This window comes from Clytia hemisphaerica, unplaced genomic scaffold, assembly GCF_902728285.1.
Source record: "Clytia hemisphaerica strain Z4C2 unplaced genomic scaffold, Clytia hemisphaerica genome assembly, whole genome shotgun sequence".
Lineage (NCBI taxonomy): Eukaryota > Metazoa > Cnidaria > Hydrozoa > Leptothecata > Clytiidae > Clytia > Clytia hemisphaerica.
Window position 1 is genome coordinate 337272 of NW_027103721.1, and position 12780 is coordinate 350051.

General features: G+C 33.9%; 1 protein-coding gene and 1 long non-coding RNA gene across 2 annotated transcripts; one reads left to right on the plus strand and one right to left on the minus strand.

Annotated features, from left to right (window-relative positions):
- Positions 1-355: 355 nt before the first annotated feature.
- Positions 356-3442, plus strand: LOC136804394 (ATP-dependent DNA helicase Q1-like). The gene is made up of 4 exons (XM_067061109.1): positions 356-497; positions 947-1132; positions 1371-1515; positions 2317-3442. Exons 1-4 carry the CDS (start codon positions 356-358, stop codon positions 3440-3442), a joined length of 1599 nt encoding a protein of 532 aa, XP_066917210.1.
- A 5365-nt stretch (positions 3443-8807) lies between these two features.
- Positions 8808-9314, minus strand: LOC136804428 (uncharacterized). Its single transcript, XR_010846273.1, has 3 exons — positions 9251-9314; positions 9058-9126; positions 8808-8861 (listed from the first exon to the last, which is right to left on the minus strand). It is a non-coding gene; the product is annotated as an uncharacterized lncRNA (long non-coding RNA).
- Between the last annotated feature and the right edge of the window lie 3466 nt (positions 9315-12780).

The window sequence follows — 12780 nt, forward strand, 5'->3', positions numbered from 1 at the left end:
TTTTACAGCGCTAATGGTTTTAATATAATTTTAGAACATTGTTAAATTTTTCCGAATTTATGATGCAATTATACGATATTCCTAATTGCGTATGATTTTTGAATTTTGAAATTGCATAAGTCAACTTATTTCCATTAAATTCTAGTCTTGAAATCCTCTGTATTTCACATCCCTGTCTCAATAAACTGGGTGATGTCTCAAGTTTGTTAAATTTTGTTGCCTATGGGGTCTCGCTCTGCAAGGGAAACTTTTTGAAGAAGCTAAAGGGGTATTTTTCAACAACGTTCGAAAGTTCGATTTCGAACTCAAGGAATTCGAAACCGGAAGTAAAAATGGAATCAGAAAATAAAAAAACATGGCCGCTTTAGCGACATGTGAAGAAAATGCATTAAAGAAGATTTCTTTCCAGTTTGGTATTAATGAACTCAAGGAAGCACAGCTGAACATATTAAGAGAATTTAGGAATGGTAAACACACATTTTTCTGTGCACCAACAGGTGAGAATCATATTTTAAAGCATCAAATTGGGCTATTCTATTTTTAAACCCTGTATGGTTACTGATAAACTTTCTATATGGCCTGATCCTTGATTTCCAAAGAGTTTTGAGCATTTTGTAAAATTTCAATAGCTAGCCAGACCATTTTTTGCCCTCTCCTTTTAGCATCGTCATGTACGTCACCACTGCCCATCCTGTATATTATAAAAAATACTGGCAAAAACAGCCTTTTTCCATAAAAAAAAGCAGAAAAAGTGCCCTTTTCTGTCTCTAGCTTGGACTGTCCTGCCTATCAACATTTAAATAGAGAATTTGGCTTTTTGGCGTGCTAGCTTTATATTCTATGCTCCATAGGGCTTTTCCGTAACACTAATAATTAGCAACCCCAACATCAAAAGAATGACAAGAAAAAAAGGTTCTAGCAAATAATAAATGCATCTTATTTATAGGATATGGGAAATCTGTTGTATTTCAGTGTCTCCCATTATATTTGATGTTTATGGATGATATATCCGTCTCGCTACTTGTTATATCACCCTTAAACGCTCTCATTGAAGACCAACTCAAAGCTTGCGAGCAATGCAGTGTGTTGGCTGTTTGGTTGAATGATGATGTAGATGATGAAAAATATGTTCGTGGGTGTAGCCTAAAGTTAATTTTTTTAAATCACAGTTACAGATTCAGTTAATGTATTTACATAAGACATAATAATGCCTAATCTCACAAATTTAAAAGTGTGAAAAATGAAAAAAGATTGAAATTGGCAAGTAGTGTGTTATACAATTGTTGTAATCTACACGTTGTATAACATTGGGCATTCAAAAAATATATAGGCCTAGTTTTTTTAACTGACACATTTCTTTTTTTGCGAAGACATTATGGAAGGTACCTATCAACTGATATACGCATGCCCAGAAATTCTTGAGTCAAGAAGATGGAGAAAATTGATTTCATCACAAGGCTTTAGTGAGCATTGTGTAGGCGTTGTAATTGATGAAGTTCATACAATGGCTGACTGGTGGGTAAAAAAACAAGTTATTTTAAGTTGATAAGCGAAAGAAAACTAGATATTATTAAAAGATTTAATTTGTCCTGTCGTGAAAAGTTTAACTTGCTTGATCATTTTTGCCTACCCTAAGGTATGGATTAAATTTTGCGTGGATTAATTTTCGCCATCTTCGCTTTGGGAGAATAAGTCCTCACGAAAATTAATCCACTCAAAGTACTTAACAGCTATTATCTATCACCAAACTGATAACTTTTCTATTAAAAAAAGCAAATTATTAACTATTTCAGCATTATCAGCAAAATTAAAAACTAAGCATATTTATTTCTGGTTATTTTGTAGTAATTTGAGCTTTATTAACTTTTAGGGGTCAGGCATCAAGTGGTTCAACTCGAGCCTTCCGCACATCTTATTCGAAGATAATTGAGTTACGAAGTCTTTTGCCACAGTCCACCAAATTCATGCTTTTCACTGCAACAGCTTCAAGCTTAACTCAGAGAAAAATTTTTGCAATGCTAGATCTTTCACCAGATGAAGTTTATTCTGAAATATATCACCCTAATAAAAACAACATCAGGTATAAGATACTTTCCTATAGTAAAAGTTCCAAATAACAATAACATTTATTTTGTTTATATGAAACTGAAGTGGGGAAAACTATTTCTGAAGCTGAAAATCTTAAAACTTGGCATTTTCTTTCTGAAAACGAAATTGAAAGTTGTTCATTGATGAGAATTGAATCATAGTTTTTTTGTATTTATCAGAATCAGATTAATTGATTATTTATAGCTATATATGAATTTATTTTGACAGCTACCGAGTTGAACTTATTGCCAACAACCCAGATACAGCATCCCATTTCAGTTGTTTAGTTGAAGACTTAAGGCTCAACAGAGGAAATGCAGAAAGGACAGTTATTGTTTGTCAGCGAAAAAAGGTCATAGATATTTTATATGGACGTATAATGTCCAAAATTGGCAAATCAGCTTATTTTCCAGGTAAAGAGAATCAACCAAGGTTTCGTCTTGTTGAGAAGTTTTATTCATCAACACCAGATTCAGCAAAGAGGCATATTCTCACACAAGTAGGTGCTATTGATGGACATCTAAGAGTTGTCATTTGCACCTCTGCCTTTGGCATGGGTGTGAATATGAAAGGATTCACCAAATGCATACACTTTGGACCTCCAGAAAACATTGAGACTTTCATTCAACAGACGGGTAGAATTGGTCGCGATGGTACAATGAGTGAGAGTGTTTTACTTTTTAATTCGACCCTTTCAACTCATACAAATCCTGACATGTTGAATTATTGTCAAAGTAAAGACATGTGTCGAAGAGAACTCATCATGTCAAAGTTTCCAGGGAAATATTTTTTACTTAAAAACTGTCAGTGTTGTGATGTTTGTGCACAAATGTGTCAATGTTTGGATGAGAATTGTGGGAAAAGGTTTGATTTTTCCAAAAAGACGAGAAGAAACCATCCTGAATCAAAACAAAGGATGGTTACTTTAGAGCAACGTGAAAGTTTGCGGAAATTATTGAATGATTTCAGAATTGAAATGTTGGAGCAAAGAAAGGCAGTTCACCAAGTTTCCTTGCCAAATTTGTTTTTTGAGTTTACAGAAACTCAGATAAAACAGGTAATGAAGAATATTTCAAAAATTTTTACCCTCAAGGATCTAGAATCGTACGTGGAGATTTGGAGAAGAAGTCATGGACACAAAATTTTAGAGTTAATACAGTCAGTTTTTGAAGATATTGATGACGCTCAGTTGTTAAAGGGGCCTCTTGAAGATGAGCAGCAATTGGTAGACGTTGGTTATTTAAACAACACTGACTTACAGTCTGTTTTGACAGAATCCCAAGTTGATTATTCCTTAACCATGTTTGATGAAAGTGGATTCTCATCTAAAAGAACCTTCGATGAAGAAGATTAGATTTAATATGGGTTTTAGAAAAACTCTGCTAGCTTAGATTATTGGCTACCATAAGGTTTCTGGTTTTAAAATTAGGTATGGGTCTCATTTGTAAAAACTGTGCTAACAGAAAATATTTTCACATTCTTTACTCTATAGGAGTCTTGGTTACTTCAGGTAAATTTTGCATAAACAATTTATTCACTTTTTGAAAGACCTACTTTGTTTTTGTTGAACCATCATTAAGGATGTTTATCATCTTGCAATAATAAGTCAGATTAATGTTTTGCATTGTTTATTTACATATAACTTTAGTTACTTAGTTTTGCTGGAAATTAAATTTGCTGCTTTGATACTTTTGGTAATCGAGAAAATTTTACATTATGTCTGTAAAAGTTTATCTTACCTATTGAAATACTACAATCTCCCTCGAAATATATTGAGATTTTAGTGTATTTTAACGTTTTTCAGAATTTAAAGTTCGGGCGAGAATTGCTATTTTAGCACTTCCACTTTCTTCCATTGAATGTTTCGATTTTAGAGGGGTTTGTTGGCTTCTAGGCTATATTCCAAGCCTCATTCGAGCAAATTTGAGCTTTTAAATCCTGAGATCCTAAGCTCCTAAGTCTTAAGTCTCATGTTAAAACTCAGAGTTAAAACTCTACTTTCCAACTGTAGTTTAAGGCGCCTAAAAATCAATTGTGGTGCTGAAAATTACACCGGGAACTCCCCTTGGTCTCAAATATTTCTTGAAAGATTGTAGGTGTTTTGTTATTTATACTTCACTATTTACTAGTCGATTCTAGAATGATTGAATTATTTCAAACTATCTTTTAAAAGGATAAAAAATTAGTAGGACTTTAATTTGATGAATAGCAGAAAATTTTTGAAAATATTATTTATGAAGGTTTTTTCTTTTGACCTTTCAGGAGACTCTGGTTCTTTATAAACAAATAAACAAAAAAAATTTCCCAAGGCATGGAAACATGCATTGCCGGATCTGGAAAGTGACCTATATAACTATATATTGGGAAAAAGGTCACTTTCCATACCTGAAAATACATGTTTCCAAGCCTTGGTAATGATAAATTTTTCTTGTGAGCCTTTAACATTAAATATTGTTCTTTCTTATCTTTACAGTTAATTCTATTAAAAGATTACATTAATAAAATCAAAGTTGAAAGCATCTACAGTATCACTGAAGCAGCCATTCTTTGCTCCCTCAACTACTGGAACTGGTTTGATCTTCAAAGAATTTGTTGGCAATTCTCGTCCATGATATTGGCACGTACACATACATCGAATGTGTCAAGAAAAAAGAAGTTATTGGCATGGACACTACACCCTGTTGATTGAAGCTGAAACTTGACGTGGACAAAAAACCCCAAGGCTATTTCGATAGCCAAATATCTCCTAAAAAACAAATGTTACAATGTATCTTGACCATACCCTTGATTGAAGCTGAAACTTGACTTGGACAAAAAAAACCCAGGCTATTTCGATAGCCAAATATCTCCTAAAAAACAAATGTTACAGTGTATCTTGACCATATCCTTTTGCAATCAAACGCCCCTCCCTCTCCCAAGAAAGTTTTTTTTATCACTTTAATTACCTCAGAAAAAGAAATACTCTGCTTTGGCAATAAGAAATCTTTTCTCTAAAAACTATCAAAATTCAAAAGCAAAGCACCAAAACCAGGATAGAATAGATTGATATCCATCCTTCCATACTTCAACCAAGAGCAAAAACCCAAAATGTATCGAAATGGACTCGTAAAATGTCATTTTTTAAGGAACAGGTTTTAGTTTTACTCATCGCAAATAAGCCCCTTGACTTTTTTTTCGACACGAAAATTTGAGAGAATATGACGTCGCGTGCCGGTCAAATATTTTTTTACGGTCATGACCTCAGCGGCCGACTTTCAGCAAACGGCGGGTCTACCAGTAGCGGTCTGTAAAATCGTCGGAATCGAAGGCTTTCCGAAAAAGGAAGCCAAAGATGGAAGACAAAAATCAAAGAAATCGCTGTGCAAAGCTTTCATCAAATCCACAGATATCTTGCTACATCTTTACTTAAAAAGTATGTAAGACATTCTCTGGCTCCAGGAAGATCTACACATCTTGTCACAAGGTAAATTTTTACTATAACATTGTTCTATTGATCTCTTTTTTCAATCATTTCTTCACCCCTCCATTGAACAGAGAATTTTCTCCCTGCTGGCTTAGTACTAACACTGACAGTTTTGATAAAGGCTTGTGTATATACCTTGGATGAAGAAGGCTCTTATTATCCAAGATTCATGTAGGTTCAGAAAGTCTAGTAACTTTCTAAGTTTTAGCTGGTATATATATAAAGTTTCATTGACTTTGCTCTCTGTACTTTCTCAAAACAGAGATAATTACGATAGACTTTTTGACCAAACACATTGTCAGAACAACCGTACAGACCGTAGTATTACCTTCTTTAATCGAGAATGTTGATTTTGTTCAAAGTCTTTGCTTTTAATATGTTTATTATGTGTGATGTTGTCATTTGATTATATGTGATGTTGTTGGTTGATTATGTCCAGACGGTGTCAATCGAACAACTTTGAACAAGAATCGCAATCGAACCAATTGAACGTAATCGAATCTCAATCGAACGACCGATTCCTGGGTAATATTCGATTGTGTTCAATTGCGTTCGAGTAACGTTAGATTGGTTCGATTAATAGTTGACTATGTTCCATTGGTTCGATTACGATTATGTTCGATGAGTTTGATTGCGATTAAATTAAATTGGATCACTCTGTTAGAGCTTTTTAGCACGGGCGGCCTAACGCTTATTAAAGTATCGTACGAAAGCAAATAAAATCTAAATCAATTGAACGTACTCGAACATAATCGAATACAATCGAACGTAATTGAAGCAATTGAACAACAAATCCTGGGTAATATTCGATTGCGATTTGATTGCGTTCGACAATATATGAATCGATTCGTTCGATTGACACCGTCTGGTTATGTCTTCAGTCGATTAGGTCCAGACAGTGTCAATCAAATGAATACAATTGAACACAATCGAAATTGAATATTACCCAGGATTTGCCGTTCAATTATAACGATTATGTTCGATTACATTCGATTGATTCAATTGATTCAATTGTATTTGATTTTATTTACTCTCGTACCGTACTTACAGGCTAGGCCGTCCACTCTAAAAAAGCTTTAATCAAACACTATCAAACATAATCGAAGATCAATCGATCAATCAGGGAAATCCCTCAATTGCGGTAGTAAATTTTTACTGTCATTGCGGTTTAAACGTCACTTTTACATTTTTCATATACCGCTACTGCAGTGCAGTATATTCAAGAAAGAGGATTCAAGATTCAAGTAGAAAACAGGCAATTTTTGTAAGATCAGATTCTTTTAATAAAGAAAAGCTTTTTCTCGTACCATCTTTAACAGTCGGCATTTGATTATCTTTGTCAACCAGCACTTATAGTTATATGTAGCTGTTATAAGCCTTTGTAGGCCAACACGAATGAAAACTACCGCAATTGCAGTATCCCTCAATTGAGGGATTCTACCTGACTGGTAAATCGAACGTTACTCAAATGCAATCAAACACAATCGAATATTACCCAAGAATTGGCTGTTCGATTGAAATTCAATTGCGTTTGATTGCAATTTTTGTTCGAAGTTGTTCGACACCGAAGTACTCGACACCGTCTGGTTATGTTTGTTTCTGTCGGTCAATTATGTTCAATTTCGTCAGTCCACAGGAAATTGTGAGTATTCGATTACTTTCTTAACAACCCTTTGAAAACTTGTTAACCATTTCAGTACTTAAATTGTTACTGATCACCTTTGATAACTTCACTAACCAATTGATTACTTTGATAAACATTAATTACTTTGATAAGCAATAGATTATATAGATATCTTTAAGAAAAACCAAAAGCATTGTCCTAAAATAGTGTAAACCTCCTTTCAAAAGAGGGGGAAGAGCCTTCTCAAAAATGACATCGAATACAAAGGGGTCCAACCTCCAGCATTTTTTAGGGGGCTAATATCTTAGAAACATAGCTTCAGTGCAAATTCTCAATAAATTTATTACGTTGCAGGCAAAAAAATCAAGAGAAGTCAAGACCTTCCCCACAGCATAGATTTTTAACATATAATTCAAAATATTTTTAACCTATCAGCTCTACTCCGAAAAGGAAGGGGTAGAGACCCTATGCACAAGTGCTATGTGCCTTTTGTTTCTAGTGGTGTCAATTTGTAAACTAAAACAAAAAAAAGAAAACTAATAAATGAAATGCTAGAATTTATTATGAACTATTGCCGACCCAAAAAATGATCAGCATTTTGATTGGTCGAGATAACTAGTACAAATCATGGAAGCACAAAAATATGAATTGTAAAATAGGAATCATAAATGTGTCAGGCTAATTTTAAAATACTAAATATAAATAAATATTTTTTTAATTATTTGGTTTTCAAAATATTATTTTTATTTTTTTGGTAAACAAAATCAACGTAAAAAGTGCTCGATACTAAAGGCAGCTTCCATTAAAAATGATATTTCTTTGTCAAGTTAAAAATACATTAAATGCACCATACTGTTAACTTTTGTTCGGGGAAGGAAAAATTTTACAATAAAGGGGGATATTTTGCAATGTCACATTACACTAGCTTGACCTGTTAATTAATCAGCCCCTGCCCTGAAAATAATATCAATCAAATTGAGTAAAAAAAACACATGAAAAAGCTTAAAACTTAAAAATGAAAAGCTAGCCATTATTTTGCATGTGGCTATGTGAAAAAACTGTTTTATATATAAACTGATTTTCTAATTCAAAAAGCTATGACATAATGTGAAATGAAACTAATTTAGAAAATTTGAATGATATTATTTGATTAAGTTTTTCTCCAAGCAGCTAACTATCAGTAATTGATTTTTTAATTTTTCATAGATGTTCTTTTCCTTTTGATTTTGAAATTTGACTGATATCGACTCTTCAGATAATAAGCCGATTTCCATTTCTTCCAATTCATTTTCAATTTCTTTTTTACGTAGCTTCAATTTGTCTTTTAGTTGTCCAGTCCAGTACTTGAATAAATCCTTGTGCACAATTTGATTCTGTTTGTACTTTTCACGTGCTGCCAAATAGCTTGTGATAACTTCATCGTTCTCAAAAACTTCATTCAAAAGTTTACCTGTTTTTGATTGAGGGGACTTTTGAACAATTTCAACTGCACCTAAAATGTAATAGGAAATTACCTGGTATGGTGAACAGACATCATTAAGAGCGCTATTCTTAAACTGATCTGTGTTGCTGAGATTGTTGTACCAAACTTCTTTAAGAGATTAGGACTGATAAAAAACCTACATTCAACAGTGTTTTTTGATTTTCTTTGGGTAGAGCAGTTTGTTCTTCCATTCAAGGATGTTGCTATGAAAAAATGAATTTATTTAATTTAACTCTTAAGTTGAAATATCTCAGAACATAATTGGCCATTTTAGGGTATCCAATATTGACAAAATATACATACTGCTGAAGTCTGATACTGATAGGAAGATATGTGACAGATTATTTGCATATGTCAAATTATCCTAGAGAATTCTTCATGTATTAATATAATGCCTACCTTTTCTCTTTCCATATTTAGGTAGAAGACTCATGCGGGCCAATGGCGTGTCAGAGGTTTTTGTTGAAGCTGTTTAGAAAGTGATTTTAATTTTGGTAAGTACATGTTTTATAATAATAAATAAATTTGTTGTGGGTAAAGCTTTCTTCTACTTTATTAAAAGATTGACTTCAAAAATAAATCTATCAAGTACCTTTAGTTTCTTTTATTGAGGTGGAGCACATCATTGGTGTAAGGGAAGTTGTTGCCACCACTCCTAAGGAGAATATCATATATAGAATCTTTATAGATTTTTGCCAAAACTACTTAAGATTTTTTAAATCCTTTTTATAGTTAGAAATTGACCATAGAGCTTGTTACTATGTTAGACTTGTATCTCATACCATTATTATCAATGCAAAATGAATTGTCGATTTCCATAGATGTTTCAGGATCTTTGGAACCTAAAATTAGAAATAAGAAAGTCATTTTTCTTAAATTACCGACATTGTGGAAGATGATTTGAAAAACATTAGTCAGGGGTTTATTAAGCGACCAACCACCACTCCCCATAAGGTGATACTGTGCCATTTTAATCATTGAATTTCTCTGATCAAAGTTTTCAAAATTCTTACCAGGTTTTGGTGTATCTTGAAGATTTGTGTCAGCTATTATTGCATCTTCAACTCTGTTCAACGATTCATTGTCAGATTCTTCAAGGTAAGATTCTTCAGATTTGTTTTTCCTGGTTCAATAGAAAAGCATCGTTAAAAGGATGATTTTTGGCAGGATTAAACTTAGCAATTTTGGACAAATTCCGATGACTGAATAGTGGAGGGTGTTTGAAAATACACATACCTCCAGACAAGGAAAATTCTCCCAAATCCTTTTCGAACACTTGTGTCAACTTAAATTTTTTAGAACTGTTCTAAATGAATTTATGAATTTGAAACTTAATTGAAAACAAATTAAGAAAGTAAGTGACTGAGTGGTAATATACCAGTTAAGAACTTGCTACAGCCAGCCTCATCTACATAACTCTCTGTAGCGTCAACTTCTGTGGTGTCATCTCTCTCTGGTACCGCATCTTCTCTTTCTAATTCTTTATACCCTTTTTCTACGTTGTTTTTCTTCTCTGGTTGGTTGTCACTTTCTCTCTCTGTGTCCTCTCTTTCGGATTCTGTATCACTCTCTTTCTCTGATTCTGTGTCTCTCTCTTCCTCTGATTCTGAGTCGTCTGATTCAAGATTCTATACAAAAATTCACACTTGTGTTTAGAAATCTTAAAGATTGATCACAGCCTTCTTTTTTTAAGTGAATGACTTAAAATCCTCAAAAAGTTTAAAGAATTTTGGAAAATTTTAGAATGGAAAAAGATTAAGCTTTTTATTCAAGAAAAATTTCGTTCACAAACCTCGTCGAATTGAAATGGATTTGGCGCATTGAGCGTTGAGAGCCGTCTTTTTTTTCCAGAGTCATCGTATTTCACAAATGCTGGTATTCTGCAGTCCTCGATCGAATCCCAGATACCAGTCAAGTATCTTTTGAATAGAGAAAAGTCTTGAAGTCGAAAATTTCGCCTCTGAACTCTCTCTGAATCTACTTTTCTCTCTCTCAATTTCTATTGTTATTTAATTTTTAAGAACTCTTATGTATATCTTATAAAAATAAATCTGATTATTAAGAACACGAAAGGTCTGTCAGTCTATCTGATTTGATTCTTGTATTATCTTTAAGAAAATAAAAGAACTTGTGAACTTTCGAAAATCAGTCATCTTGATTCTTCTTTTTTTCAAAGAACCTTGATTTGACTTAAGTAAAATCTTCTGATCTTATAAAGATGCTTATAAGTTAAAATGCTCAATTGTCCGTTGAAGTAAGAACTAATTGAAAGATTTCAAAGAGAATTCTTTAAGAATGCTTATAAGAAATTAAATATGCTCAAACCCTTGTTTACTTTTAAGAACTAATTAAGTATATCAATCTATCAAGTTATTGATTTGATTCTTTAAGTTCAAGAAAAAAATTGTATTCGTTTCTTTAAGAACTAAACCGAGGTTATCACCGTTCAAGAGTTTTGATTTGATTCTTTAAAGTAAATGCTTATGAAAAATAAATATGCTCATATTTACGCTTGTTTACCTTGTGAACTAATTGGACCGTCTATCAAGAGTTATTGATTTGATTCGTATATGCTTATAAGATGCCATTGTCTTGTTTACTTTTTTTCCGAAAGGAGTCAGTCATCGTGATTTGATTCATGCAAATGCTCTGGTATCTGCTTTCTGATTCCGAAAGGTATATCGTCATCAAGAATTATGATTCTCGTATATGATCGAATCCCAGATCCAAGTAGCCAAGTTCGTATCGTATCAAGTTTCGAATAAAGATTGTAAACTTTTATGCGAAATTAAAAAAGAGTCAAATTTTGATTTTACACTCGTTACATCAATTTGGACGCAGTGGTCAGAAGACCTTATAGTTTAAGATATAATTCTCAAAACAAAACTGACTTGCGATGGGAAAACTCTTACTTGCGTTCTTGCTCCAATGTGGTACTTCGAAAGTGGTGGGGTGATGGGAACACCAACACATCGTCTAAGTCGTGGAAGAGTATTCCGTTGATTTTCTCCTCCCAAACTCCATCAATGAGAAGATAATCACAAATCCTCTCAAGGTGTCCTTGCCACTTCCTTGGTTTCAGTTTGATAAGTTTGAAAGGAACAAAGGTGTTGATCCTGTCTTCTTTCAAGAGGTCACCATGCTTGCTGATCGCGTTCCTCTTTGTTTTCTTTTTAGTGCCCAGATGACGCTCCCAGTCTTCCCTGATTTGGATTCGCAGAAAGCTGGTAATGTTATCAAGAATGTTATCAGGATGGTGATTTTGACAAAATGCTTGGAAACCTGAATCCCTGTTTTGTCATCCCCTGAATAGGCAATTTCCTGTAGCTTGACGCATTTGATGTATGAATCCGTCATTTCTCCGTCAAGGTAGATGGTAAGATCAACAAGGCTTCTCCTGTAGTCACTTCCGTTCTTTGCCTCTTTCCCACGAAATGATGCGCGGGCAGACTCTTTAAATAAATTTTTCTCCTCTTTTTCCAGATGCCGAGGGATTTCACTGTACAAATTGGTTGTCAGACCTTTGAACGTATGGAGCGGATCACAACCGAGCACTTCGTACGACTCCAAGCCGACTTCGTGAAGATTAGTTTGACCAGATTCGTACACAATGGCTGGGAGGTGCTGGACTCCTGAAAAGAAAGGTGTAACTATATTTTTAAACATCAGCAGCAAGATTACTACTTCCAGTTACCGTTGAAGCCATCACCGAATTACCATCATCCTGTAGATCTCAATTTATTTCGGTTAATAAAATTAACCGTACCTGCAAATTCTCCTTCAAGTTGCTTCAAAATGACATCCTTTTTTTGCTTCATGGTGGCTTTAATATCACGTTGGCGCAACTCTTCGATCACCTCCTCCTTGGGGATACCTTCCAGAATCGACAGCTTTTTGTTCTTTGCACATCGTTTCCCATAACTAGAAAGATAAATATTATAATGTTGAGTTAAAATGTGTTTCTTTTCTTTTTACCCTATCCACATCGCGGGTGGCAATATTTTCCCGATTTTGTGACTTTCACTGTCCAATCCTGCATATTGATTGTTGAAATACAGATTATTTGCGTCTCTTTGATGCAAGTACCTAATAGCCGGGGGGGGTTAGAATAAGCGGGGTGGG

Bases quoted from the DNA above. Each gene is read 5' to 3' on its own strand.
- LOC136804394 (XM_067061109.1), top strand. From the start codon at position 356: ATGGCCGCTTTAGCGACATGTGAAGAAAATGCATTAAAGAAGATTTCT. The intron at 1,133-1,370 runs GTGGGTGTAGCC...TTTTTTGCGAAG, and splicing joins AGATGATGAAAAATATGTTC to ACATTATGGAAGGTACCTAT. The intron at 1,516-2,316 runs GTGGGTAAAAAA...TTATTTTGACAG, and splicing joins GTTCATACAATGGCTGACTG to CTACCGAGTTGAACTTATTG.